At 37.6% G+C, this 21386-nt stretch overlaps 2 protein-coding genes across 16 annotated transcripts in view; both read left to right on the forward strand.

The window, feature by feature from the left end:
- On the forward strand, positions 1 to 7797 carry LOC116249039 (uncharacterized). 8 transcript variants are annotated; one of them, XM_031622144.2, is made up of 12 exons: positions 1 to 192; positions 608 to 995; positions 3343 to 3509; positions 3655 to 3719; positions 3824 to 3864; positions 4669 to 4757; positions 4851 to 4964; positions 5536 to 5613; positions 5734 to 5799; positions 6728 to 6808; positions 7051 to 7167; positions 7512 to 7797. In XM_031622144.2, the coding sequence occupies exons 2-11, from the start codon at positions 866 to 868 to the stop codon at positions 7135 to 7137; spliced, it is 918 nt and encodes a 305-aa protein (XP_031478004.1). In that variant the 5' UTR covers positions 1 to 192; positions 608 to 865; the 3' UTR covers positions 7138 to 7167; positions 7512 to 7797. The 8 variants fall into 8 exon arrangements, with proteins under 8 accessions (XP_031478004.1, XP_031478003.1, XP_049932317.1 ...); XM_031622143.2 differs by lacking the exon at positions 7512 to 7797 and adding an exon at positions 7281 to 7505; XM_031622141.2 differs by lacking the exon at positions 7512 to 7797 and adding an exon at positions 7281 to 7505 and having other exon boundaries at positions 7 to 192; positions 7047 to 7167.
- A 2711-nt stretch (positions 7798 to 10508) lies between these two features.
- Positions 10509 to 21386, forward strand: part of LOC116247732 (uncharacterized) — a 74267-nt gene continuing 63389 nt past the window's right edge. For 3 of the 8 annotated variants that reach the window (XM_031620008.2, XM_031620015.2, XM_031620014.2), the window contains exons 1-8: positions 10531 to 11098; positions 11170 to 11556; positions 13582 to 13683; positions 15960 to 16037; positions 18049 to 18161; positions 18253 to 18346; positions 19905 to 19948; positions 20156 to 20227. In XM_031620008.2, coding sequence (XP_031475868.1) covers positions 13587 to 13683; positions 15960 to 16037; positions 18049 to 18161; positions 18253 to 18346; positions 19905 to 19948; positions 20156 to 20227 — 498 coding nt within the window. In that variant the 5' untranslated portion in view covers positions 10531 to 11098; positions 11170 to 11556; positions 13582 to 13586. Of the gene's footprint in view, positions 11099 to 11169; positions 11557 to 12156; positions 12288 to 13581; positions 13684 to 15959; positions 16038 to 18048; positions 18162 to 18252; positions 18347 to 19904; positions 19949 to 20155; positions 20228 to 21386 lie in introns of all 8 variants that reach the window. The other 5 variants (XM_031620009.2, XM_031620010.2, XM_031620013.2 and 2 more) reach the window with 5 other exon arrangements.

Here is a 21386-nt window from a genome sequence, read left to right on the forward strand (position 1 = left end):
AGCAGGAGAAAGTAACTGTAGAATGATCCAACTGTCTTACGTAAGTGTTAAGATACTGAGAGAGGGAATATGAAGGGCTGAGAGCAGGAGGAACTAACTGTAGAATGAATATTTTCACGCCTCAAGCGTTTGATGGCAACCAGCTCTTGGGAAGTTGCTTGATGTGAAAGCGAGCATAGTGAAGGAGCCCTGGTATGTATTGCTTGATGGGGATGATATATTGCTGTAGCTAATCTTCATTCGTAGTACTCTAGTAGTGTTCCTTGTTAATGAGTGTACTAATTTTATAATTTGTTGTAATTGTATAATGCATAATGGACAATTTTATTTGTTCAACTATAATTTAACTGACATCTATTGTTAAGTTGAAGTTTATTTCTAAAGGGTACTTCAAAAACTTGGTTTTTATCATTCAAGCTCTTATGGGTAAATAAATACATATCGTATACATATATTTGCATAAGTTTTCTCAATCTAAAAAGATTTTTTCGTATTTTTTGTCACGATATATGACAAAATATAAAAAGTTTTTTGAGTTGAAACTGAACCGGTATTTTGTCTTCCCTCCAAATTTTAACGTCAAACATTTTCCTTCCCTCCATGTAAGCGCATAAATTGAAGTTTGGCAAGAAAAGGGTTTCACTCTTCCGAAGCTCAGCGGCTTCTCGAGAAGGCGAAGCTCAAAATGGGCCCAGCTGTTGCCATCTCAGCCTCTTCCTTCTTGGGTACAAGAAAGTGGGACCCAGCAATTCCCACTTATTTGGAAACCATTGACCCGTTCACCGACGTATGGTCTTTCCCTCCATTCCTTCCCTCCAGATAGAGGAGCTCGAAAGAAGCCCTGACTGGGGCGCATGCGAGCGCGATGGTGAGGGCGAGGGGTCCCGTGTTCCACGGAAAGGAAGCTGCCGCCGTTGTCTGGCTATCGTCTGCGGCCCTCTTCTTCGTAATGTTCAGAGTTGCTCTCGACAATTCCTCCCGATCGACCCGCGGAGGTAATGCCTTCTCCTTCCGGCCGTTCTCGACAGGCGGATTCCGGATCCCTTGATCTTTTTGAGCTCCTCTATTTTATATACCTCCCAAATCGAGCGAATTGCGTTTTCCTTTTGGCTTGATTTTTTTTATTTATTTTCGATGCGATTTCGTCGTGGAATGTGCGGGCGTTCTTCGACAACCACAATCGCATGCGGCTTCTGTTGTGAATTCTTCTCTGTCTTCACTTTGGTGTAAGATGTTTGTTGCTCGGAGAGGAAGCTTTCAAACGCCATTCCTCCTCCAAGTCCCTCTGTACCTCTCCCTATAGTTTCCTCCCAGATGCGTTTCTTCTTCACTATCGCAACAGGTTTAGGATTTCAACACCATTGATCAGGATCACTTGAAAGATTATTAGGCCTAGCAAGTTTCTTCAGACTTCTGCAACCTGCCAATAAACCCTTATTCATCTTGAACTGGCGAGATCAAGTTTTTCCTTTGCCCAAACTCTGGTCCCCCTGTAGGAGTTCAGTGCCGGCTACTTCATGCAGAAAATGACCTTCAAGGGGAGCTTGAAGATCACCCTCCTAAAACTAACAATCTAGTGCACAATGTATCTGATCAACTATGTTACATGGGTATGGGTATAGATGCGGGTACACACACGAGTGTTGACCAATTTCAAAAAGCTTGGGTATGGAGATACAATTGAGTGTGTGTATAAAACATGTAATTTGCATAATTTGTATATTTGTATGTATAAATAGTGCGTTCTTATGAAAAAGAAACAATAGCATTATAATTATTTGTATAATTTGCATGCTAGCAAGAAAATGCTGATAATGCAAACACAATAAACACAATCATATTCGTGCAAAAAGCAAACTGAGCAATTAGTGAGAGAAACTGAAACAGAAACGGATGGAGAGGCAAAGAAAAAAAAGGGAAGCAGAGAGATAGAAAAGTGAAAGAGAGAGGCGGAAAGGCAGAGAGAGAAAGAGAGAGGCAGAGAGATAGAGGAAAAAAGGCAGAGAGATAGAGAAAGAGAGAAGAAATAGTAGAGAGCCTATGCACATATGTCACATGGGTACGGATACGGGTGCTATTACGGGTATAGGTGTAGAGTCTGTAGACTACTTTTAAAAGACTTGGCGACACGGTCATCTATATATATGTATATATAGGTACATATATGTATATATGTACATATACAGTAAGATTTTAAGCAAATAAGCACATAAATTCATTTTCTACATTTATAAAATATATATTATTAAACCAAAAATGCTAAAAATTGACCAAAAACATATAAAAATACAAAAATATATCAAAAAATTTTAAAAAATAAACTATGCAGTGTCCAAGCAGTGTCCCATGCCAGCACCACTGTCGTCATACTTCCACCTTTTATAAGTGTATGTGTTACATAACTGGGCATACGTTTTGTTGGAGAGGGGAGAATCATCTGAGATGCCCAAATGTTACATAACTAGGCATACCGTCAGCTTTGTGCATCTCGGATGATTCTCCTATCTCCATCAATAGGTATGCCTAATTATGTAGTACACAGGAATCAAACTAGAGACGCACCCCTCACCCAACCAGTTACTCTATGCTCCTTGAAGCTACTCGGTTGAAACTTCAAAATAGAACGTACAGTATCAGACTAAATGAGTAAAAGTCCAAAATCATAGCATTACAAATCATGAAAATTTTACTGTCCTGCAGAGTTCTACAAGAAAAACTCCAGTAAAAAATAGTTCAAAATCAGCAATATGTGGTGAAACTATCAGAGCATTCACAAATGGAATGTTTAGTGTGAGCCTTATTATTAGTTTAAATTTTAATTATTTTTTGTTATAAGTTGATATCAATTTCATTGAAAACTGCTTCAGTTTTGTTGTTAATTTTAAAAATTAAGATTGCATTTTTTAGGTTATGTTTTTATTTTTGACTGCTTAGTGCACCTAGTCCCACCTAGGCTCTGTGCTCAACACACAACACCTGGGTTTGCACCCAGCGCTTTTACAACATGAGGACCTGCTAATCAATGTCTGGACTGGCTACATGGATGTATTTTCAGGGCATGGCATCACCTCTACAATTCTGACAGTACCCACTTTGGACTTTGCATCCACAGATTTTGGTGTTCTTGAGTTACGCAATCTCATTTCTGTTGCTCTACATACTGTCATATTATTCATCATATCTTGAATGATTCCACAATGTGTTATGATAACCTGTTACCATGGCTGGTGATGTTGACTTCTTTTTGTCTTGGCTTTCTATAGTAGATTTTAATAGATTTTTGCGGCAGTCAGGAAATTGATCCCTCCAAAAGATTTTATTGATTTTGGGAGCGATGATCAGGGTCTGGAATTTCAAATTCAATAAAAAGGTCAGACTTGTATGATAAGATGGCTAGGGATCTGGATGAACATGGACCTCGTTTTCTTGAAGCTGGTGCAACTTCTCAGTCATTATCACTTTCAGATATATTTTCGTTAAAAGATGGGTCTGTTGTGCCCATACTGAAGGTAAGGCTTTGTTTTGCTTTTTTTTTCTTAAACATGCTTTCATATCATTCTATTGGTTTCTTGATAAATGGCTACTGGGAAGACAACATACATTTAATTTCGCCTTTCTGGAGCACTCCAAGATGCACTTGCTTCTGTGTTGCAGGTTGCAGATCCACCTGTTCGTGCAAATGTTTTGTACTTAAGTCCTGAATATGCAGGGCATCTGTTGTGAGTTATTTTAGTTTTAATGTCTCATGATATAGTCTTTTCAGGCAAATTTTCTCTTCTATAATGAAAGTGTATTTGAAATTGAGAGAAAATATCTGTTGCAGGAAGGCTGTAAAGAATATTTTTCTACCCTACTTTGATAAAGGTTATGTTACACCTCCTTATCAACAAATACTGATCTTAGTTTAACTGCAATTTAGTAGAGGGGTTATTTTTTCCAGTCAAGTTCTACCGAATCTAGACTTTTTAGCTTTTATCTTGTCAAGTGCACATGAATGTCTTCATGTCTTTCCCACCTCATGGTTTATCTAAGATAGCACTCTCTAGCTGTCAGTTTTGACTATCTTATTCCTCCTCAAGTTGCCTTATATATATATATATATATATATAGAGAGAGAGAGAGAGAGAGTGACTGAATGATGACTTTGGCTATCCAGAGTCACCCAACCATCTAACAAGGGCCATTCATCTGAAAAAGATGGATGGTTGAGAGAAAAAATAAGGAGAAAAAAGTGTGAACTAATACTAAATGACAGAAATGTCCGTCACTTTTTTCTCATTGTTTTTCTCTTGACTGTCCATCATGATGGATTGGACGGTGGTGATTAGAAGCTTGGGTGACTCTGAAAAACTAGAGTCACCATTCAATTTTCCTATATATATATATATATATATATATATAATATGTATAGGTAATACTGCTTCTCCATTGAAAACTACCATAATGGGCCCTGTGGATCTTCTGACAGTAATTCAAGAGGGCCCATAAGTTCTTGAGACTTCTTGTGGACCACTTTCTTTAACAATTTGCACACACACACACACACCCCCATGATGAGAGAGATGCTCGAGAACTTATGCATCTGCACTATATATATACATATATATATAATTTTCCTTTGCATTTTTGTTTTAGTCTCTCTATTGATCTTCTCTTTTCTTTCTATAGAAATTTGGTTCCAGAATACAAGCCTCTATCACTTTAGCATGTTTCATGCCTCACACCATCTTGAACCAGTCCCTGCAACTCCTAATGAGGTAGTAACTAGTGTCACAATAAAGTGCTCATGTATGAACATCCAATGTTAATGCACTTATAGAATACATCCATTGAAACGGTGTTTTTGCAAGATTGAAGCTGAAGTGGGGGCTGTTAAAGATGTTTCTGTTCATCTCTGCCCATTGAAAATTGTCCTGGATAGAGTGGTGTTGACCTCTACAGGTGTCATCCTTGGCTTATGGCAGGTTTGCTTGTGGCCTTATATCTCTGCTCCATTTTGCTTTTGTTTTATTTCCTCAGCCATACTTCAGTACCCCTTTGTGTCCCTTTCTGTAGGATGCATGATCTGCATTATCTTTCCCTTCTTCACTAATTGTAATTTTTGGGAAGTGAATGTATATTAATTCTGCATTCATGCCATTCTTCATTTTGTTCATTCATTCTCGGTTTTCTGCAGTGGAATGGGAATTAATTTTCCTCCCGATTATGAGTTTTAAGTAGTACTGATATTGTAATGCTTAATCATCGTCCATCTTCGATGTGGTCTTCTAATAATGTGTTTTTGATGCTAAAGAATTATCTGATAAGGTTATTCTGGCTTGCTGAAGCTCCATGTATATAGCTTAAACATGCTTCTCCATCTGATTACCAGTTTCATGATGAAGCAAAGCCTTCTTTCAGCAAGTCTTTTTTAATAATGTAGTGCACTTGCCAGCTGACTAATTAACTTCTGAGTTCTGTGGATAAAATTAACTGGTTGGTCCATGATTTCATGTATTTTTACCTTCAGTAATCAAACCCTCTGTGTGCATGCAGGTAACATCTGGTACAGACCCTGTCACAATTCGTGGTGAATTAAGAAAGGCTCTTCCACGAGCACCACAAAAGCAACTTGTAACTTTCAATGGATTCTCCTGCTCTTTATTGCTGTGGAAAAGAAGAATATAAGCAGTTGCTGTTAGCTTGATCGATTGACAAAATTTCCTTTTTCCTTTTAATTCTTATTCTTTGCAGTATGACCCCATTCTACTTCACACTTCCTTTGCGAGGCTTCTTGGTTCCCCAAAACTCTCTTCAGGGGTATGTGTTATTTGTTTGTGTCCTTTACAAATTAGTTCTTGTTTCATGGATGTTGAGAATACCTATTTCCAATTTCAGAAAGAAAAAAAGAATATATGTATTTCTACTTCTATGAATTGCTTGGTCTATGGTTCAGATTACCATCCAACGGACTCTTTGTAATGTTTTATGACTCTAATGAAATTGATAACCACCAATTAATGGCAATTCAATGTGTTTTGATGGCATGTCACCCTTGGGAGTTCCTTCAAGGTCTGTGACTTTAGCATGTGCAGAATATAGTGAGGCCATTTTGAACGGATTTACCTTAGGCTGTATATAGGGTTTGATTAATGAAGCTGCACAGCCACCTACGATAAGCAAGCCTACTATTTCCACAATCAAATTATTTGTTTCAGTAAAGCAGGTTGCAGTTGCCGTAAGACCTTTCTGATTGGGATATATGTTAGCAGCTGTGGGTGCTATATGTCAGTACAAATTCTGTGGTATAACATCTCGTGCCTGCATGTTCTGCTACATTCAAGCTATCACCTTTCAATAGTAATTTGTAGGTTTTTTTCCTCGTCAAGTCAAGGGTTTCTTATAATCTAGCAATGCATGTCTTCAGAGATCACTTCCATGGATGAGTCCCACCTCTCTCATTCACTTGAAGCATTTTGATGGTTCAGGAGAATCTCACTGCTTGTACGTGAAGAATTACAAAGATTTGACTTGTCTGCTCAAAGTCATTCTCTTGTTTCCATTATTGCACATCTCTCTCACTGCTTTTTCACTACTGAATATCCTGTGTCATGAATATCTGTTTTGTGGATTACTTGTGACTTTTTATTTGAAACTGGCTACTTGATCGTAGATGATTCTTAATATTTACTTTTCTTGCTTTGTTGACAGTTATCATGTTCATGTTTTTTTTGTTTTCTCCACTCAGGCTATGGGCAAGAACTCCGATCTACTTGCATTTTTCCATAATCTGGTTGGCCAAGTCAATAAGGAACTTCATGGATTTGAGGTCTGATGACTCGAAATACATTATCTGCTTGTATTTGAAACCTTACATTGTCTACCATGCAACCCTGAAAATGAAACACATGTCTTGATTGCCCTGGATACAGTCCCACCTAATCTTGGAAATTATGAGCGTTGGATGCCGGGGAAATGAACTCTTGGAGTTCATTGCAAACTTGTCTTTCTGCTTTGTCAAATCATCCAACAATTCCCTTACAGTTGGTCTATTGTTTCTTCATCAGGCAGTTGTTTCTGAGCTCTGGTATGTTGAAGAATTTGATGTTCTGGCACTTGCTCTTAATGGAAGGATCGAAGCTCGGAAATTCCATCTAGGTTGCTCTAAAGATTGACTCTCTGGAAGAGGTGTGTGGGTTTGTCTTTACAAATCACTTGAATATGTGGCTCTGGAAATTGACTCTCTTGATGGAGGCTGCCCTTACGAATCATTTGATTTTGTCCTTGTACAATCTTTTCAGGCACCTTCTCAAAAGTCAAAAATAGTGCAAAGGATGAGTGCTCCTTATGCTGTGGCATAGCCACATGGCAGCCTCACAAAATTAGTTTAATATATATGTTAATGTTTTGATATATTTGATTGTTATACATGTAAGTGCGCCAAAGAAATTAAATGTATTGAATGGGTGCCCCCATCAGAAAAAATTTCTAGCTCCGCTAGTATCCTTATGCATCATTCACATGATTTGCAGGGATGATGCTGATGTTTGGCAGTCTTTGTTCAGATTATTTTATGGGCCAAAGTTACTTGATCTTTGTAGTGTATAAAGCATTTGCGGGGTTTAGCTGGACAGGCTCTTTTTTCCTGGACCACAGTTCACTGCTTACGTCCTCAGTAAATAGGCCGATTGGCATCTATCCTTTGTAAGTTTACTTTGGTTAAGACACTTTGTTTTGCAAATCTGTCAGAAATCTTAGAATTGATCACTTGTTAAGTGCACGTTGGGGACATTTTATATGATAACATTAACCTAGAAATCATGTCATACACTACGGCAGGGGACCTTATTGCATGGCATATACATATAGAAACAGATTGTCATATATCAGATTTTGTGTTTATATAAACAGTGTGGTCGCCTCTAGGCTACCTCCTTCCCCTCCCAAACTATATATAATACACACACACACACACACACACACATACAAATCTTCATAGCATTACCTGTGGAATTTGCTATTAGGATGCATGCACATGAATGCTACATAATCTCTTTGGATGCATGCACATGAACGCTTTTAAAAGTGCTGGCTGTGCATTCAAAACTATGGTTCTGTGTGTGTGTGCAACCCTTTGGGTAAGCTCTTCATTGCCTGACACCTTGGCCCTACAAGGCCCACACTTGCATTTCCTCCTCTCCTTCTCTTAGCACTATCCACTACCGGCCCTCGTTTGAGCTCTGACTCCAGCCCAAAGTTGCATTGCACCTTCTTTATGGCCGGCACCTTCCTTGCATGGATTGCTGGGCATTGTAGATCGGTTTATCTGTGAGTTGCCTTCGTCTGGCTGTCTGTATGAAACATAACGCATATCCATGCAGCTAGATCCCTTGTTCTGCGTCAACTATCTCTTGCACTCAGATGAGTTAGGATTTGAATGCATAATCAAGTTCTTATCATCTGTAATAACTGTGCATAGGATTGATGGTAAAGGAAAATTCCAGAACTTCAATGCTTGTTCATTTGGAATTTTAGAGGGTGTTCGGTATGTGTATTGTTTAAAGTTGTAAGCAGATCAACTTTCCTCCCGTGGAGAGCATTTGATGCCCCGAAATTAGGATTTTGGCTTCAACGGAATCAAAATTCCATATTCTATTTTCTCCCTTTCTTGTGTGTGTTTGATCGCCATGAATTTTCGTTCCACAATTAAGACTATGTATTTTGATCAAACAAGCACTGAATTTTCTTCTGCCGTTTGATCCTATGCACAATTATTGCATAGGATAAGGACTCGATGTGACAAAATACTATGTTTGAATCCAACCTTGTCTAAGCACATGAGCGAGCGAGTTGATGCAGACGATGGGATCCATCCGTGTGGATACGCTTCATGTTTCATGCAGATCGCAACCTCAAGGCAAATCACATATAAAAGGATCTAAAATTATGGAGATCTAACATTTGATCAAACTACAACAATGGCAATTAATCAGGGCTGGGCCGCAGTCAAAGTGAAGGTATTGTGGATCGTGAGAGTCGCTCTCCAAAATCAAGTTTCTCTTCAGCTATGGAGCTTGGGCATACACAGAAAATTTACCTACTTTATCCTATTTTCAGCAGCAAACTGGTGTATATGTGTGCAGACATTGGCACAGGCACATATTCTCATGACCATTCACGACCGGTGCTTCAGATGGTAGCGTAAGTTACTGAAAAATACATTGAAGATGTAAGAATTTGGGAGCTGGGGAGCTTCTGTTATCATCCCCAGTATATGTTTATATTGTATAAATTAGTCACAAAAAATGCATTTTTTTTTCCAAAAAAAACATGTATAAAACGCGAGAAATAAGCCATCCATATAAAACTAAAAAAAAAAGAACACCTTATTTTAGGGGAAAAAATGCCAAAACGGGAAAAACACGAAAACATTTTTTTCTTGTGTTTTTGTGCGCCTTTTTCTTTTGTCTTTTTCATTTTAATGTTTTTTTTACATGTTTTAATGTGAGACTACTTGTTTTCATTTTTAAATTTTTATTTATTACTTGTTTACTTATTTTTTATATTTATGTTATTAGTTTTCACTTATTTTATTTTTCTAATTTTTAGATTTTTTAAAATTAAAAAATGGCAGTATTTTTTTATTTTTGTTAAGTTCACCATATTATACCTAGAAAAATTTTGCTGTTTAAAGCACAATAACGTTTTTTATGATTATAGTATAAGCACAGTTTCGTTATTCCCCACGCATTGAGAATCCTTCATCTCGTGCATGTTGGGGTCCATGATAAGTGGATTTTTGTTGGTGCCAGAATTGATTTTCCTTACAAAAAAATTTCTTAATAAATTTGTTTTGGTGTTTCCATGTTGTTGGTGCCGCTCAAAAAACAAATCATACCTTATATAGTGTTGACTGTTGAACAACAAATAAGCTCACGACCGAAGTATGTATATAATTGATAAATGGCAGAGAAATTGTACACTGAAGCTTCCCAAAGCAGTTGCAATCTCATAATAAGTTGTTCAAAACCCATTTCACTTCCAAAATATTCCTAAATTGCAGAAAAAGTATAGCAGGCTGAAGATTAAGCTCACGCAAAAACGAAAGTTAGAACAACAAAAAGGAACAAAACGAAAGTTATAACAGCAAAAAGGAACAAGGAACAACGTCAACCTTGTCATCACAAATTGAAATAAGAAATCTAACGCTTCTTTTCATACACAAAAGAAAGAAAACTGAACTTTTTCCAACATAGATTACACCGCCGCTCCACTCATGGCAGAGTTAAGATAGAGGGTTTGCATGGGCTGTGCTTAAAATTTAAAAAATTTCATTTGTTCTATATAATTTTTTTTAAAAATGATATTTCGACCATGGTCAAAATTTATAAACTTTGATTTAGTTCCCCTCATTAAAAATTTATATCTCTGCCATGTCTCCACCTGATTAGTGTCCTAAAAACACCTAAAACTATTTCCCACACCTCTTACCTCCCCTGTGATGTACTGTCTCACTTAAAACATCTCATTGCAAGTTTCTCTTGCTCTTCACAAGTGATCTGCGCACACACAATCGTCTTTCGCATGCAGTGAAGGAAAGAATCTTCCCGCCGCATGGACCCAACGTAAGGTTGGTCCATGACATCGATGGCCAATTGAGATATAAGCCTCGAACCTGATTTGATTTGTATCAATTCACAAGTATCTTACCTTGATTTTGATTGGCATCTAGTTTTGATTCCTTGTCCATAGATGTAGTTTGATTGAATTTTAGATCTCTGGGCATTGTATATCGTTTTATATGTGATTTGGCCTCTTGTCACGATCTGCATGAAACACGAAGCTTATCCACCGCCTCATTCGGAATTAATCATCAATTAGCTTTTATTTTGATGCCTCACGTCGTCGACGGTGATGAGCAGCACTCAATTCTGAAGAAGTGCAGAAGGACATTCGGTGGCCAGACGCCGGTGCGGACGTTTGAAATTCCAGCAGACATCCAACGCTAACTTAGGCTTCTTTGGTCAGTCCCTGCGAGGTGCGTGTGGATCACGTCGCCATCAAGAAACGGTGTGTGAAAGGTGTTCCCTGCACAGAGCGCGCGAAATTTTGATATAAGGTCTTGTAACTCCCAATCTAATCTAAGGTTCCTGATTGTTATTTTCCAATCGTTTTCTTTGTTGTTCGCAGATATTCCACACAAACTTGTTCGGGTGAGAACTTCTTATCCACTTGGAGAAGCATTGGAGATTGAGGTTTCATTTGATGGGGCCGGATTTTGCTGTAGAGCTCAGACAAATGTCTGCGAGTTGAAGACTCCATCCCGACTTGTCACGCACGCTTAAAATATCGACCCTGTTGAGACCTCCACTGCAGATTCTTGCCTGCGGAAAAAGTCGGACCTCGCGAGGTCCGACTTCTATCCGTGGATATTTTTTTTTTCCTGCCCGTTAGGGCATTTCACGAGCTCGCAACGGATAGCTTCCGCCTTCCCCCTCCGCAGCAGACACCGTCTCCAGCAGAAGCGCGCCTCCTCCTTCATCAGCAGCAGCAGCGGAAGCCACCGGCGGTCTACAGGTACTCGCTTCATATGTTTGTGTTATTTCTGGCATGTGATTTTTTTGTCCTATTGCTTATCTAGATTGGCATGGGCGGTTGATTTGCTAGTGGGGTTTAGAAGTCTAAATTCCAAATTCCAGAAGCCGACGATCCTTGGATCGGATTGCTAATATTTCTTAGTCATCTGGTGATCATGGGTGCACGCTAGTTGTTCCTTTGGGAACTGCTCTTCCAGTTTCAGACTGTTTAGCGTTGTCTGGTGGAGCCCTTTTATTGCTAACTGCTGCTAAGTTTTTTGTTGCATTGAAAATGTTTGATGAAATGCGTGCTCATAAATCGTTTATTGGCTAGGTACTGTTTGGGTATGATCTTTTGTTTCTGTGTACTATTTAGGTAGCCACTGTATGCCTTTCGAAATTAATTATCTTTTTGGTAGTTTTGGTGATCATGGGGAAGGATTCGTCCAGTTTTGGTGATGCAAGAATTTATGGATTTTTTAGACTCGTGTTTCATTACATTTTTATTGTTAAATCATCCAGTAGCGGGGAATAACAAAATTTCCTTTCGACCTTCTCAAATAACCTGTGTCGGTTCTTTTTTTTTCATTATCGTCTTCAGTTTCTCTCTCATGCTGTCGACCGATAGAGGGAAACTATGTTGCGGGCGGCTGGCGACCGGTGACTGGGGGATGGCAAAATGAACGGCAGTGTCTTCTTACCCTAAGCGGAGAAAACCCAAACTGTTCGCAAGTAGGTCTCGTTTTTTTTTTTGGTTTTGTTTCACGCCAGAAAAAACAGCTTTGACCATTGTAAACGTCGGCCAACATTTTTTTCCGGTGCTTTTTTTTCCGGTACTGTTCTCGACCAACAGTTGTTTGGTCTCTTCCTCTCTCCATTGTCACTCTCTCTCTCTCTCTCTCTCGATGCAGAGGGTTTGAAAAAGAAGCCCTCGCTGTCGTCGGAAATGATCGTATGCTTCTTGTTGTTGGTTTTTGTTTTCACCACCGGCGATGTCAAACTGTCACAATAAGTGCATGTGTAGAAAGTAGAAACACATGCATGCATGCACATATACTTCTAATGCAGAATCACAAAAACTGAGAAAACTGAAAAAAAAAAACAGAAGGAAAAAAGCTGTCTCAAAATAAGAAAAGAAAGAAGATTAAGGAAGAAAAGAACAATAATTTGGGTAGTTAATGGAAAAAGTGTAGTCGAGCTTAGGTGTCCTAAGTGATGCTTTAGGCATTTTCAAGTGGTAGGTAGCTTAAGGACAGCTAGCCTATGCGATCAGGCAAGCCTGGGAGCCTAGCCAGCCTAGGTGCATGCCTAGGGGAGCCTTTGACAACATATGGCGGAACATGGCTGACATCCAAACATGGTGGAATTCCTCGTCACGACGTTTATTTGAGATATATCACACCACCTTATCATTGTTGTTTAGAGAATTAATGATGGATTGTTAAGTTGGTGTTTGCTTCTTTGAGAATTATGTAATTCTGACCCAAATTCACACATACATCCTTTATACAACTAACAAAAAAGTTGGTATTAACCTTCGTTCTTTCATTCTTAATGTTGAAAAGATTTGGTTCATATCTAGATGATGGTCTGATATAGTATTTTTTTTGACAGATATCTTATGTATATTGGAAACTTAATATTGGAACTGATTGCTTTTGCGCACCACCCAAACGGCAAATTGTCTTGATACTAGGCTCCTGTTGTAATTCATACTCATGTGGGTCCGTTACTTGGACTATGTTCGATTACACTGTATTTTCTCAGTTCATCCTGTGTTTGTAACGCTATTGAGGGCTATGCATGCATTGTGGCAGTTTGGTTCATTAAGTTTTGAATGGTCATAAGGAGTTGAAGGTGTTTGGTATAAAAAAGTTTGGCCATGTTAAAACTAATCACAACAATAGGTTATAAACATTGACCACAAATATGTTTCACACTCTGATCTCTTAAAGTAACCCGGAAGATTACTTTGTGAAATTTTGTTGAGGTACAAAATAACTCTCTCTCTGATTGTATGAATTAGTTATCATGTTCGAGAACTTAGTACATCAGCTGCTCTCGGGCTATCTTGGCCGATATGTGAAAGGTCTGCAGAGGGAGCAATTCAAGATTGCATTGTGGAAAGGTAAGGCGAGTTTGAGTCCTCCTTACCTTTTGCCTTTTTCTTCTTCTGTGACTGTGATTCTTTAGATGTTGTTTGATTGTTGGACACAAAGACAAAAGAACAATGTATCCAGAGCATCTTGTATGGATCAGTTGGGACACTATTCCTCCATCAAAGTGTTCTTGTTTCAGTATTTGATTCACATGAACAGCAATCTTCAAATAAATTGTCCTATGTGTGATTGACTGATGGTTAAGCTGACCAATACCTTAAGTTTGACATATACATAAAAACTTGTAATGAATTGATCCATACTAAGATTAGGAACCGCTGTAATTGGATATATATATAACGCTCATATATTTGGCTGATAAGTATTCAGACATGAATTGATAAGTTATTTTTCATGGATGAAAAGAAAAATAATAAATTTTCTTGTCATATAGCACTATTAACGTATGATTTCAGATCCAGAAAACATTGTTTCCTGTGAACTCAATTCTCATGTCATTCATAAATACTTGTTTGCAATTTCTCGTAACTTTTCATGTCATGTATATTCTTATATCTACAAAATGAAAGCAGTGAGTAACATTGGGAAGATGATGGGCTATTGGTTCGCCTGAAAACTAACACCACTCTTCCAGCTTGGCAGATCCCTGCAACACCATGGAAAAGAATGAGTGAAGAAAGAGAGAAGAAGGAGGACAACAGAGAATTAGAGGATGGCCTGCAGAGGTGTATTGCATAGACAAAAGAAAAATTAAGGCAAAGGAGGAAGAAGCCATCCAGAAAAGGGAAAAAATCAGGTGAAGAAGAATACTCACTTGAAACCCTTCACTAAGACTCATTGGCTGCTCTAAATACACAAAAGGAAAAGATTCATGCTGCTCATCACAGCGAAGAAGAAGAAGAAGAAGAAGAAGAAGAAAGCTGTAAAAAAGAGAAAATGAGGGAAGGAAAAGGAAGAACAGGAGTCATCTGAGACCAATTCATTTGCTCCCGGTCCTTTCAGTAAGGTGACCCAGTAACAGAAGAAAAAGCTTAGGATAGCCTGTCGTGGATGGGGGAAGGGAACAAACACTGAAAAAAAAGCTAGAAACATACAGTAAAAGGAAAAATGAAGGTGAAGAAGAATAAAAATCAACTGTAACTGATGCCTGGCATTTGTTGCCAGCCATTCTAAAGAAATTCCGGATCAACTTATCTTTTTCTGTGGAGAAGGGGGTCTCGAGGGCAGAAGAGTATGCTTTCAATGATTTTCCATAGAGTGCTTCAAAGGGTAGTTTCGAGATGAGGAGCAGGTTGTTCCTTACATTCCTCCGACCCGTGTCTGATACACCTTTGTGGGACTTATGTTCAGCAGGAGCAGTGAATCCCTTCTCCGGTTCTCCTATTTCCATTCAGCTATAAAACAGCCAATTAGCCTTCATGGTCCTTTTTCAGTCATGCTAATGTAGTTTGATTGCATGCTGTGGTTCCTTGATTTCCTTTGGAGTACCGTTTCCTGATCTTATTGTTCTTGGATTTGAGTGGTGCTGGTGGACCCTCCTTTTTTAGTAAGGAGACTGGTGTAGTAGCCTATATATCTCCCCTGCTTTTCTCTTTTAATAGCCTCATGGAAAGGTGAAAGAATGGAAGTGGGAGACTCAACCAATTGAGGCTCTTGGAACAAAGTAGATTCATTTGAGCTGAAGTGAAACTCATGTTGAGCTCAACAAAAGCTGTTGGATTCACTATAGACTTAAGGGCGCTACTATTAACTACAATACCCAACAAAAGCTGTATATCAACCCATTGCTCACGATGGAGATATTGGCAACTCATCCTTTTAAGTCATTTGGCATCTCTGATAGTCCATCGCAAATCATCTGTTGTTTAGGCTTTAGTATGGACATAATTCAACTGAAACACTTCTAATTCTTGAAAAGAAGTATTTTATTGCAGACAAAACTTGACTATTTGTGTCACAGTAAGATTATTTCTTCTCAGAAGCAACAAAGCTCCGGTTAGATTCTTTTAGCAAGTTGCTCACATCTCTCTGTTTTAAATGCCTTATTGTTCGTACAGTCGTGATTTTTACTGGTTGCGTTTTGGAATCTGGTGGCTAGCATTTGTTTTGGGTGGATTTGGGAATGCAGTGATCAACAATGAATGTTGCAATACTTGGCTGTAGTAACAGTTGAATTAAGATGTTGCTTCCACACTTATGAAATTGGCTAATTGTTGTACATTTCCATCCAAAGTAATCATGTCTTCTTTTGACTTATATTATCTAATTATAAATTATTGTGCAGGGGAGGTGGTCCTAGAGAATGTTGAGCTTATACTTGAGGCATTTGACTATCTTCAGTTGCCCTTTGCAATAAAAAATGGTACTTCCCCATTTCATTACCTGCTGTGCTTCCATTTTAAAACGAGGAACTACCATACTTAAGCTGTCAGAGTATTGCTAACATATTGTCTATCTGCATGTTTGGACAAACTTTTCTGTTTGCATTAAACTGGCTATGCACCACGATACAATTGTCTTTTGGTTTTTAACAAATACAAATGTCTTAACTCGCCTAACCTCAATGGGAATGGGTCTCTACTTGGCAATAATTTGTTGGAGGATCAAAGCTTATTTACCTGGTATTCATATGCATTGTTGGTTAAACTGCTTTGTTTTTCATCTGCAGATGCATAGTTGACCAACTTGGTAAGTTCAATACAATCATTTTGGGTCTTCCTTGTGTCTTGACAAGTCAACTCAGCTTGGTACAGCTGCTTGGGCTTTTCTCACTTTTACAATGTCACATGGGTGTGGGGTGCGGGTACTGGTGTGGGTGCCGGTGCGAGATGCGGCAAGTTTCAAAAAAAAATTGGGTGCGGGTGTGGCGAGAGCATATATATATATATATATATATATACATATATGTGTTATTTGTTTATAAGTAATTTTATTTGTCTATATTTTAAACTTTTTTTTTATCAAGGTTACCTTAATCTCATACAAAATTCAGTGTTTATTAAATAAAATAAGGGGGGAGAGAAAGAAGAGGGAAAAAAGAAGAGGGAAAGATAGGAAAAGGAAAAAAAATAAAAAAAAGAGAAAAGAAAAACGAATGCAGTCAGCAGCACCCATTCACAGAGGTTGATTTTGGACACAAGCCGTAGATGTAGGTTTTTCTTGTCAAATGTGTGTGTGGAACTACAATATAGCTGTCAAAGAAATTGCTTCTCCGTTGTCTATGTCCCTGTTCAGAGAGGTTGATTTTTTTTTTCACATAAAATTTTGCTTTACATCACCATGCAATTGCTTTTCGGTTTTTAACAAATTGTCTTACCTCACCTTAGCCTTAATGAAATGGGTCTCTATTTTATTGTGGTTTAATACTTTTTTTTTATTATGTTTTGTGTCCTTCCACTTCTGACTTTAGTTTGAAAAGTTTATCCCTAGTTTTTTTGACTTTGAAGTCAAGACGTATGGCAGATTGCCTAAAAACAACCAGCCTAAGTGACTAGGTAGACCTAGGGGCCTCAGCATGTTTTTAATCAACAGAGTTTCTGCTATGTAGCTTGTTGCTATCTTAGCCTGTACCGTATAACGTGAGAAAAAAGGCATACATGCTGTTTAATACTGCCTCGATTCTTCCAAATGATATGATGTAATCGTGCCATCATCCTATGCTTTTGTGGTTATGGCTGAGTAAAGATACGGAGGGCAAAATTCAACAAGAAAAAATTCCAGTTGAGGAAAACACTTCCTCATAGTTGGTACGAAAGATAAGGCAGCTGATTCGGTACTCGCAATATTTATGAGAAAAATCAAATAAAATGAATAAAATGGGAAAAAATCCGGAGATTTTCAAAATCTCACCAAAAATGAAAATATCACTAATTTATTACGAACTTATTGTGATTTTCCATAAATTTTAATATTTTTTAATTTTTGAGGTTTTTTTATGATTTTTTATTTTTATTTTTTAAAAAATTGTCAAGATTTTCCTGAGGTTTACCCAAGAAGAACAACTAGGCCAAAAAGGTACCCGAAAAAAATTTCGCTGAGATTTTCCTGAGAACGATATTTGTGACAAATAAAGCACAAAAAATGCCCTTAACTATAAATTAAAAAGTACTGGCCATTTACATGAAGGAAAACATATGACCATTTTACAGCTTCTGATTTTCTGAACCAAGACAAACCAAGATAGCTGACATAGACATGCACTCGTTTGGAGGCATCTAGTTGCCAAATGTTAGCTGCAACCATGTTGGTGAAGTAACTATTGACTATGTCAATAGGTTTGCTCACCTTAGGTAGCTATAATAATGTCTTTCTTGTTTATGTGAGCTATGAACTCTTTGAAATTTGGCTTGTTTAAAACTTTAGTCTGCTTGCAGGGAGGATTGGAAGGATGTGCATCAAAATTCCGTGGACAAAGCTTGGATGGGACCCTATCATAATTAGTCTTGATGATGTTTTCATATGTACAGCTCAGCGAGATGATTCAGAAGTATGAGTAATTTGCTGAATTTATCTATCCAATTAGCTTTATTTTGCTTAACTTCTTAACCAAAATTTGTTGCTTTTGATGCCTATCATAGTGGAGTCCTGAATCAGTGGAAAGCCGTGAATTTGCTGGAAAGAAAGCCAAGCTTGCTGCTGCAGAGCTTGCAAAATTAACAAGGCGTGTCTGTGGTGAGTTGCTTTGGTACCTTCCCAGATTTGAGTTGCTTTAGTGCCTTTTCAGATTTGGTTGTCAAGGTTATGAGTTCTCACTAGAAAAGCAGAAGCAATGTTTTAATCACTCTATGCATGTAAGCTATCTCTTATGCCTCTTGGTGAGTCTTATGCATATTAAAATATATCTACAGTATTTTGAAGATATCATGATGTTCTTGTCATCTTGAAACCAGCTAATAGGTGATTACATTCTCAAAAATATCATATATTTCTCAAAGAAACAAAAATACGCTGAGACATTCCTGATGTTTTTTTCTGAGGCTCCTAATAAAGGTTTCTTTTGCATATTTTTATGCATGCTTTTTTTCCTTTCTTTTCACAGTATTCAAAAAGTTCTTATAGTTGTCTCTTATTATCTAAAAGACTAGAAAACCTATTATTTCATGCATCCTTTATGTTTATTTCAAAGTTACTATATTTTTCTCATGATTTCTAGAAGAAAATAACATCTCGAGAAATAAATCTTACAAGAAAAACCTGCCAATGGATTTCTGAGAAGAATATTCATTACAAGGGTAATTTGAACTAAGAAGTTGAGCATATGGAAAGGATATCCCTCAAATTGAATTGTAGACTGGTGAATTCTTGGGTTTGCAAGAAGTTGGTTTCTTCTTTCTACAAGTCCTTCACTTTCATTCTTGTTACTTAGTTTTTTGAGCTCTAGTGGTTTGAAACTTGTATCTGTTTAAATGCATCAGGATTCTGTTTGTGCATTCTTCCTTTTAATTCCCTGGTTTGGATTATGCTGACTGGAATTTTACCAGTTTTTCTATGGTTTTGGACCTTTGGTAGGTTCAATGAGAGGGCTGTCCTGATACACAGCTTTCACATGCTAATGAAGCCTACTTTACTCCTCTCTGAACCATCGTTCTATAGCTCTGGTGGTCAAACTAAGCTTTCGCTAGACTGTCCAAGCTAATCTTGTGGCCTTTGTATGTATTTTGGGTTTGTAGTTTCCAAGGCAGATGTGAACCCACCAAGATACTTTATGACTGTTCCTATTAGATATAGTTAGGGTTTCATCCCTTGGTCTGTGAATATGATTGCTTGTGCCAGTCACCAGCTTTACTTTGTGCCCTGAAAAGTTATCGAACCAGGACCAGTAGTATGGAACACAAGCTTATCACCCTTCAAAACTTCTCAAAATTATTTTTACAACCAATCCACTTTAGGATGTTATTGTGGGCCCATTATTACCTAGAAAGAATAAAGTGATACCCCAGTAAAAGTCACAGAAAAGGAAAATGTTACATTCCTTCTTAAACTGACCAGGCTGTTGGGACAATGGTATTTGAAATTTTGAAGTGCATAAAGATGTTTTTGTTCAGTTTTTCATATATCCATGCATACAGACATACATACATACATATACATATATACATGCATACATACATATACATACATACATGCATACATCCGTACATACATACATATATGCACATGTGAATGCTTTGTGTACATACAACATATAAAAAGAGAACTGCACATAATTGTTTTTTTCTTTTTGTGCCAGACAACCAATCAGGGCAGTCCTTTATATCTTACATGTCTGCCAAGGTACGTGATATGCTCAAACATTACTTTTTTCACACTGTAAATATCCGAAGGGCAGTTTGTACTTCTTGTTTTGCTTTATTTATGCCTGTACAGTTCTAGCATGTGAGAAGCAAACTTGGTGCTTCTGTTTGATCTTTTGTATTGATGTTTGAGGTGGACCAATGTGTGGCTGGTTAATTCATGTTGCTTATGGTTTGCCCTCTGCAGATACTTGACAATGTTCAGGTGTCCGTTCAGCGGCTCCATGTTACTTTTGTTGATGCAAGTACTGATTCTGATGTAAGTTTATTCCCTTTCCAATACTTTTTGGACACACTTTTTGCACAATTGGTCATTTATATGTTTCATCTTCAGGTAATGATCTTATCAAATATAAGAATCAAGAAATCATTTCTTTTTAATCTGAGTGATTTCACACAAGAATTTGTTTAAATATAGAAGCAATGTTGTATGTATCGTACGATACGTATCGTATCGTTTAGGAAATATGATACGATACACCCCCCGTATCGTAAATAGGTGTATCGTACTTTTATTGTACAATACATACGATACAGGGCCCCGTATTGTACGATACGGTACGATACACCTCGTATCGTACGATACGGGCTGATTTAAAAAAAAAGGGGGGGGGTGGAATCTTTCTTTTTCGATTTTTTCTTATAAAAACCCGACCATTCTTCATTTTTAACCTAGAGATAGTGCCGCCGTGGAGGGAAATCATTGATTTCTATCATTAAATCATCGACTTTCAAAGTGAAATCATCGATTAAACCATGAATTTGTGTGTGGGTGGCTGATTCCCGTTGGGAGGAAAGGGGTTTTTTTAAATCGTGAAGATGAAAATGAAGAAGAAGATGGAGATGAGGATGAGAATGAATATGATGAAGATTATGAATGAGAGTCGAGAGTGCTTTCATTTTATATGTATTGACATTGAACATTTTCATAATTTCATTATCATCTTGTGATGTAATCCACAACATCTAAAACTTGTTTTTTGATGTGGTATCTCATAGACTTTTGGACCTTATGACTTATGAGTCTGTGTTTTTTTGAAGAACATATTATTCTTGATTTTTACTGATTTTTTATGAATTTTTTGAAATTTTTTTCTACATTTTCTGATTTATTAAAAAAAAAAACGATGCGGTTACGATACGTTACGATATTTTATGATATTTACGATACACTTTTTACAACATTGCATATAAGTCAAAAGACTCAGAACAATTAGTGAAGTACTTTTTCATCAGGCATGGCACATGCTGCATGATGAAGTCTAAGTTGAGTTCTGAGGAGAAACTAATGATTGATAATTGTGTAGCAAGGGGGTACTGTTAAAATTCCATCTGTTGACATATTACAGTGTATTCTGTCTGTCTATATTTCATCCTCCTTGAAAGAAAGTGCACACTGGAATTCAATTATGTGGGGG

Source organism: Nymphaea colorata, chromosome 2 (genome assembly GCF_008831285.2).
Source record: "Nymphaea colorata isolate Beijing-Zhang1983 chromosome 2, ASM883128v2, whole genome shotgun sequence".
Taxonomy (NCBI): Eukaryota; Viridiplantae; Streptophyta; class Magnoliopsida; order Nymphaeales; family Nymphaeaceae; genus Nymphaea; species Nymphaea colorata.